Below are 8,171 nucleotides of genomic sequence, written 5' to 3' on the forward strand. Positions count from 1 at the left end.
TGAGATGGAGTCTGTCTCAGTCACCCAGGCTGGAGTGCAGTGGGGGCGATCTCGGCTCACTGCAGTCTCCTCTAGGGTTCAAGCTGTTCTCTGCCTCAGCCTCCCTAGTAGCTGGGATTACAGGTGCTCGCCACCACGCCCTGCTAATTTTTGTATTTTTAGTAGAGATGGAGTTTCGCCATGTTGGCCAGGCTGGTCTTGAACTCCTGATCTCAAGTGATCCACCCACCTTGGCCTCCCAAAGTGCTGGGATTACAGGTGTGAGCCACTGCGCCCAGCCCTCTTTAAAAAATTTTTTTTGAAACAGGAACTCATTCTATCACCCAGGCGGCAGTGCAGTGGCACGAACATGGCTCACAGCGGCCTTAACTTCCTGGGTTTAAGCCATCCTCCCACCTCAGCCTCTTGAGTAGCTGGCACTACAGGCTTGTGCTCTACCAAGCCCAGCTAATATTTGTATTTTTGGTAGCAACAGGGTCTCACCATGTTGCCCAGGCTGGTCTCGAACTTTTGAGCTCAAGTGACCTGCCTGCCTCGGCCTCCCAAAGTGCTGGGATTACAGGCATGAGCCACTGCGGCTAGCCAGGGTGCAGATTTCAATGGTTTGGTCAGGATGGCATTGCTGAAAAGGTGACACTGGAGCCAAGACCTGAAGGACTTAAGAGGGAGGAAGGGACCAGTGTCTGAGAGGAACATTTCAAGCCAAGGGAACAGCAAGTGCAAAGTCCCTGAGGCAGGAGAATACTTAGGGCGTTCCAAGGATAGCAGGAATGCCAGCGAGGAAGGGGAAGAGATGAAAGAGAGAAGATAACAGGGTAATCTGTTGGTGCAGGGCTGCAGGGAAGACTTGGGCTCTTACTGTGAGTCAGATGGGAGCCGTAGAAAGGTTGATTTTGTTTTTTGGTGTTTTTTAGAGACACGGTCTTGCTCTGTCTCCCAGGCTGGAGTACAGTGGTACAATTACAGCTCACTCTACCCTCCCAGGTTCAAGCAAGCCTCCTGCCTCAGCTTTCCAAGTGGCTGGGACTACAGGCATGCACCTCCATGCCCATCTAATTTAAATTTTTTTTTTTTTCCTTTTGAGATGGGTTCTTACTCTGTCACCTAGGCTGGAGTGCAGTGGTGCCATCTCAGCTCACTGCACCCTCCGCCTGTCGGGCTCACGCGATTCTCCCACCTCAGCCTCCCGAGTAGCTGGGACCATTGGCACGTGCCACCAACGCCCTGCTAGTTTTTATATTTTTGTCAGAGACAGGGTTTCTCCATGTTGCCCAGGCTGGTCTCGAACTCCTGAGCTCAAGCGGTCCACCCACTGTGGCTTTCCAAAGTGCTAGGATTGCAACCATGAGCAACCGTGCCTGGCTAATTTTTAAATTTTTTGTAGAGATGCGGTCTTGCTATGTTGTCCAGGCTGGTCTTGAACCACGGAGGTTTTTGAGCAGAGCAGGGCCACGGGCCAACTTGAGGCTGCCCTATAGGGCAAGAGCAGAGCAGGAGACTGCTCGGAGAGAGGTGGCTGCAGTGGTCCAGGTGGGGGATGCTGGTGACTGGACCAGCATGGAAGCCGTCGGGGTGGCCAGGAGCGTTCTGGAGGTGGACCCAGCTGAATGGCCAAGAACTGGACGTGGAGTGTGAGAGAAGGCAGAGCCAAGACGACAATTAGATTTCCCACTTGAGCCCCCCTGGGTAGGATGGAGCTGTCATTATCTGAGATGGGCAGATGGGAAGGGCAGGTGGAAGTGAAGATCAGGAGGGAGGTGTTGGGGGTCAGGCCCCGAGTATCGTCCACATCCCAGCAGAGATGTCCAGGAAGAAGTGACGAGTCAGGGTTCTTGGAGAGAGCTGAGTAGGATATGGAAACAGCATTTCTGCACGTAGAGGGAAACCGAGGCCAAGGGACTCCCCAGGGAAGTGAGGATAGACTGAGGAGAGTACCAGAGGGCCACATCTGCAGTCAGAGAGATGAGGAGGGAGAGGAGAACCAAGAGACTGGGTGTCCCAGAAGCCAGAAGAGGGAAGGGTTGGACCTACCTCTCCAGGAGGAGGTCACTGGTGTTCTCACCAAGAGCAGCAGGTGGGAAGGGGGAGAGGAACTGGGTGTCGGGTGTTCTGGCTGTGTGGGCGCCTTGCTGCTGGTGTAGTGGCCGGTCCTGTGCTGAGGGCTGGGGCCCAGGAGGGGTCAGTGAGGCCCAGTGATACAGGAGCAGCCAGAAAGGCCAGCTGGGCAGATGAGAATGTGACAGAGGAGGCTGACCCTCAGGTCTTGAGTTCCTCCGTGCCTCCAGGATCCAGGCCTGCCCATTCATTCCGTTGTTCCTTTGTGCATGTATTCACCCAATGTTTCTGTATGCCTCCTCTGCGATCAGTCCAGTGCTGGGTTCACAGCGGTCACTGAGACAGCCTTGTGCTGCCTTCTTGGGACTCACAGCCCAGGAAGGAACACAAGCCTGTCCATAGACAGTGACAACCAGAGTGGCCTGGGCTGGGATCCAGGAGCCTGGTTGGGGGAGGGCGCCTGACCCAGCCTGGGGGTCTGGAGGGCTTCCTGGAGGGGACTTGTGAGTGAAGATCAAAGGGAGGAGTAGGCAGCTGGAAGATGCGGGCTATCCCTCTTGTTATTATTATTATTATTTGAGACAGAGTCTCACTCTATCCCAGGCTGGAGTGCAGTGGTGCAATCATAGCTCACTGCAGCCTCTGCCTCCCAGGTTCAAGGGATCCTCCCACCTCGGACTCCTGAGTAGCTGGGACTACAGGTACCTTCCACCACGCCCAACTAATTTTTTGTATGTTTTATAGAGATGGGGTCTTGATATGTTGCCTAGACTGCCCTTGAACTCCTGAGCTCAAGCCTTGGCCTCCGAAAGTGCTGGGATGATAGGCGTGAGGCCGGGCACCTGGCCATCTTCTAATCTCTCTCTGACTCGCACTGTCCGGCCTCCCGCTTTCCCTTGTTAGCAGCCCTGTGATGACATTGCTCCCACCTGAACCATCTGGGATTATCGCCCCATCTCATACTTCTTAACTTCGTCACAAGTTAAGGGACTGCAGAGTCCCTTTTGCCATACAAAGTCCCATATTCACAGGGTCTGGGATTAGGATGTGGACGTCTTTGGGGGCCATTATCCTGTGCCAGCCCTTTGCAGGGCGGCACGGGGGACACAGTGTGACAGCTTCAGCTTCCCTCACAGTCCAATGGGGAGACAGACCCATCCCCATACAGTGACCAGTGACGACTGGCAGTGGTCAGGCTGGGGCGGGGCAGGGGTGGGGCAGTGGCGTGGGGTGTTCAGAGGGGACACCTGCCCCAGCCTGCAGGTTGAGAGAGTGTGCTTCTGTGAGAGAATGTAGCTGGAGGAGATACGGGGGTCTGCCGCAGATCCCTGAGAAGCCTCGAAATTTAAAACAGGAAGGAGAGGCTGGAAAGATGGAACAGTAGCTGGAGGTGGAGGAGGGTGAGAGCCAGAAAAGCTGGATTGCAAGAAGAGAGGAGCACTGCTGATCAGTGTCAGGTCATTTACCCGTGGGTTATATGTAGGCCTTACTGTAATCACACCAGAAAAACGGACTCAGGCCAGGCGTGGTGGCTCATGCCTGTAATCCCAGCCCTTTGGGAGGCAGAGGCACGTGGATCATGTGAGGTCAGGAGCTGGAGACCAGTCTGGTCAACATGGTGAAACCTCACCTCTACTGAAAATACAAAAATTAGCCAGGCATGGTGGTGCACACCTGTATTCCTAGCTACTCAGGAGGCTGAGGTCGGAGAATCACTTGAAGCTGGGAGGCCGAGGTTGCAGTGGGCTGAGATCGTGCCACTGCACTCCGGCTTGGGCAACAGAGTGAGACTCTGTCTCAAAAAAAACCCCAAAAAACCCTGAAAACGTGCTTGGAGTATAGCAATGAACAAGAGATTGAGCTCAAAAAATGAGTAAAAAACTATTAGCTGGGTGTGGTGGCACACCTGTAATCCCAGCTACTTAGGAGACTGAGGCAGGAGAATTGGTTGAACCCAGGAGGCGGAGATTGCAGTGAGCCGAGATCGCGCCACTGCACTCCAGCCTGGCGTCAGAGCAAGACTCAAAAAAAAAAAAAGCCGAGGACTGATGCTGGCACTCATAGCTGCCAGCAGGTGGCACCACATACACACCCCAGACCTACAGCTGCTGTTTTTGTGAGTTTTTTGAGACAGGGTATCTGCCTCCCAGGCTGGAGCACAGTGATGTGAACACGGCTCACAGCAGCCTTGACCTCCCAGGCTCAGGTCATCCTCCCACCTCAGCCTCCCGAGTAGCTGGGTCCGCAGGTACACGCCACCATACCCAGCTACTTTTTGTATTTTTGTATAGACGGGGTTTCACCATGTTGCCCGAGCTGGCCTGAAACTCCTGGGCTCAAGTGATCCTCTCGCTCGGCCTCCTGGAGTGCTGGGATTTTTTTTTTTTTTTTGGTAATGGACCTCACATTGAGAACATATAGAACTGAACTGGGATTTTCAGGTTTTGGCCAAAGACATTGTACTTTGCAACCCAGTATGCATATATATGTATCTGTCTCTATCTACTTAACACACGCATAAAATTAGAATCTGTGTCCCTGATCCTGGCATATTGGTTCACGGTGTGTGTCTGTGTTACTATGCTAACTGTATATATCACATTTCAGTGAGGGCAGGACAAGGACCCAGGATCGTCTTGGTGACGGTGACAGTGGTGACCCTTCTCCCCTCACTGCCTATCACAGGCCTGGCATAGAGTAGCTGTTCAGGAAATATTTGTTAAATAATTGAGTTAATTAATTCCAGGCTAAGGAATGTGGCTGTCTCCAGAGGTAGCAGGAAGTCACAGAAAGGAGTGGCAAGGTTGCATGGATGCTGTTGAACATGTCACGCTCCCACCCAGCCCTGGGCTTTTGCTATCTGCTTGGAACATTCCTGCCTATCCTCCAGGTCTCAGCTCCGATACCTGCTCCTCCAGGAAGCGCCCCCTGACTCCCCAGGATCAGAGGGAGTTAGGCACCCTCTTTGGGTTCTCACAGCCCAGTCCTGTCCACTCTGGGGATGCCTGCCCCCACTGTACTGCGAGCAGGGTTAGGGCTGTCTCGGTCACTGCTGTGACCCCAGCACAGGGCCAGGCACAGAGCTGGGCCTTGGGACCATGTGTGGAGTGAAGGACTGAATGTTTTGGCCCCACTGTATCTGGCACGTGGGTCCCGGCAAGCTCCGTTGCTGATAGCCTCTCTGTTCTGCAGTTCCGGAACTTTAAGATCATTTACCGCCGCTATGCTGGCCTCTACTTCTGCATCTGTGTGGACGTCAATGACAACAACTTGGCTTACCTGGAGGCCATTCACAACTTCGTGGAGGTATGGCGGGAGGGGGAGGTGAGGTGGGGAGGCAGGCGGGCAGTCCTGGAGTGGCCCCTGAGGATTGGGAGCCCACCCTGGTCCCTCCTGAGTCCTCCCCTCTGCAGTGGCTGGGACTCTCTCTGTTTCTTTTCTTTCTTTCTTTTTTTTTCTTTGAGACGGAGTCTTGCTCTGTCGCCCAGGCTGGAGGGTGGTGGTGCAATCTTGGCTCATTGCAGCCTCCACCTCCCAGGTTAAAGTGATTTCTCTGCCTCAGCCTCCTGAGTAGCTGGGATTACAGGCACGTGCCACTATGCCCAGCTAATTTTTGTATTTTTAGTAGAGATGGGGTTTCACCATGTTGACCAGGTTGGTCTTGTACTCCTAACCTCAAGTGATCCTTCTGCCTTAGCCTCCCAAAGTGCTAGGATCACAGGTGTGAGCCACCGCACCTGACCTTTTGCCATCTCTTTGCATCGATCTTGGCTTTTGTTTCTCTCTGTGTGTGTCCTTGCCTCTCTCCCTATCACTGTCTCTCTCCCCTGCTTCCGCCTTGGTCTCTTTTTCGCTATCTCTTTCTGATGACCTTGTTCCCATCTCTGTGCATGTGTGGCTCTCCCCCTGCCCGTCTCTTACCATCTCTGCCTTCCTCTCCCAGGTCTTAAACGAATATTTCCACAATGTCTGTGAACTGGACCTGGTGTTCAATTTCTACAAGGTAGGCGCCTGGTGAAGAGGAGGCTGAAGGACCCGGAGGAGGGGGACAGAGGGGGACCCGTGGTGCACTAGCCACCCAGAGCCTCTGCTGAGGTCTGTGTCCCGGCTCGAGGGGCATCAGAGCCCCGGCTTCCAGGGTCCGGGCCAGCATCCCAGAGGGCCTCCTCTCACCCCAGGGTCTCCCCTCACACAGGTTTACACGGTCGTGGACGAGATGTTCCTGGCCGGCGAAATCCGAGAGACCAGCCAGACGAAGGTGCTGAAACAGCTGCTGATGCTACAGTCCCTGGAGTGAGGGCAGGCGAGCCCCACCCCGGCCCCGGCCCCGGCACCTCCTGGACTCACCTGCTCGCTTCCCTTTTCCAGGCCCGTCGCCAACCCAGCAGTCCCTCCCTCAGCCGCCCAGGAGGAAGGGACCCAGCTGGGTCTGGGCCACAAGGGAGGAGACTGCACCCCACTGCCTCTGGGCCCTGGCTGTGGGCGGAGGCCACTGTATGTGTCCCGAGTAACCGTGCTGTTGTCGTGTGATGCCATGAGCGTGTGTGCGTGGAGCCCCCAATAAACCTGTGGTCCTGCCTGGCCTTGCCGTCTTTGAGCCCTTGCCTGTCTCCCCTGGGAACCAGATACCCAGGATACCCTGCCTTCAGTCCATCAGTCAGTCAGTCAACAAACACCCCTCATTGTGCTGAGCAAGGTGAGACACCCGGGTGCTCTTCACACCTGCTCCTGCCCACCAAGGGCCCCCAGGCTGGAAGGGGTGATAGGTTTAGATTCCAGGCACTTGTGACTAAAATAACAATCCTCAGCTAGTGCTGAATGGCGCGCACCCTCTCCCAGGCATTGTTCTAAGCCATTGACATGTCTTACCTTACTTAAAGCTCACTAGATTATAAGCATGGGACTTTTTTTTTTTTTGAGACATGGTCTCACTCTATTGCTCAGGCTGGAGTGCAGTGGCAGGACCGTGGGTCACTACAACCTTGACCTCCTGGGCGCAGTTGATCCTCTCACCTCAGCCTCCCAAGTAACTGGGACTACAGATGTGTACCACCACGCCTGGTTAATTTTTTTTTTTTTTTTGAGACGGAGTTTCACTCTTTTTGCCCAGGCTGGAGTGCAATGGCGCTAGTTTGGCTCACTGTAACCTCCACCTCCCAGTTTCAAGTGATTCTCCCGCCTCAGCCTCCCAAGTAACTGAGATTACAGGCATGTGCCACCATGCCCAGATAATTTTTTGCATTTTTAGTAGAGATAGGGTTTCACCATGTTGGCCAGGCTGGTCTCGAACTCCTGACCTCAGGTGATCAGCCTGCCTCGTCCTGAGACAAGGGCTCTCCCTGTTGCCCAGGCTAGTCTTGAACTCCTGGCTCAAGCGATCTTCCTGCCTCGGGCTCCCAAAGTGTTGGGATTACAGGCATGAGCCATCCCATCCAGCCAAGGACAGGACTGTTATTATCTCCATTTTCCAAGTGAGATCATCAAGCCCGAGAACATCAGAAGACGACCAGGCCGGGTGCTGTGGCTCACGCCTATAATCCCAACACTTTGGGAGGCCGAGGCGGGCGCATCATGAGGTCAGGAGATTGAGACCATCCTGGCCAACATGATGAAATCCTGTCTCTACTAAAATATAAAAATTAGGCCGAGCGCTGTGGCTCACGCCTGTAATCCCAGCACTTTGGGAGGACAAGGCAGGTGGATCACGAGGTCAGGAGATAGAGACCACGGTGAAACCTCATCTCTACTAAAAATACAAACAATGAGCCGGTCGAGGTGGCGGGCACCTGTAGTCCCAGCTACTTGGGAGGCTGAGGCAGGAGAATGGTGTGAACTACAGAGGCGGAGCTTGCAGTGAGCTGAGATCGCACCACTGCACTCCAGCCAGGGCGACAGAGTGAAACTCCGTCTCAAAAAAAAAAAAAAAATTAGCTGGGCATGGTGGCATGCACTTTAGTCCCAGCTACTTGGGAGGCTGAGGCAGGAGAATCACTTGAACCTGGGAGGTGAAAGTTGCAGTGAGCCGAGATTGCACCACTGCATTCCAGCCTGGGCAACAGAGCGAGACTCCATCTCAAAAAAAAAGAGACTTGACCAAGGTCTGCAGCTAGTCAGTG

At 54.1% G+C, this 8,171-nt stretch overlaps 1 protein-coding gene across 5 annotated transcripts in view; it reads left to right on the forward strand.

Annotated features, from left to right (window-relative positions):
* The window catches only part of AP2S1 (adaptor-related protein complex 2, sigma 1 subunit), a 14,871-nt gene extending 8,233 nt beyond the window's left edge, over nucleotides 1-6,638 (forward strand). For 4 of the 5 annotated variants that reach the window (XM_011962938.1, XM_011962937.1, XM_011962936.1 and 1 more), the window contains 3 exons: nucleotides 5,248-5,361; nucleotides 5,999-6,058; nucleotides 6,251-6,638. In XM_011962938.1, the coding sequence (XP_011818328.1) occupies nucleotides 5,248-5,361; nucleotides 5,999-6,058; nucleotides 6,251-6,352 (276 nt within the window). In that variant the 3' untranslated portion in view covers nucleotides 6,353-6,638. The remainder of the gene's footprint in view (nucleotides 1-5,247; nucleotides 5,362-5,998; nucleotides 6,059-6,250) is intronic. The other variant, XM_011962939.1, reaches the window with a different exon arrangement.
* The last annotated feature ends 1,533 nt before the right edge of the window (nucleotides 6,639-8,171 follow it).

This window comes from Colobus angolensis, unplaced genomic scaffold, assembly GCF_000951035.1.
Source record: "Colobus angolensis palliatus isolate OR3802 unplaced genomic scaffold, Cang.pa_1.0 Scaffold60, whole genome shotgun sequence".
In the NCBI taxonomy this organism is placed as follows: Eukaryota; Metazoa; Chordata; class Mammalia; order Primates; family Cercopithecidae; genus Colobus; species Colobus angolensis.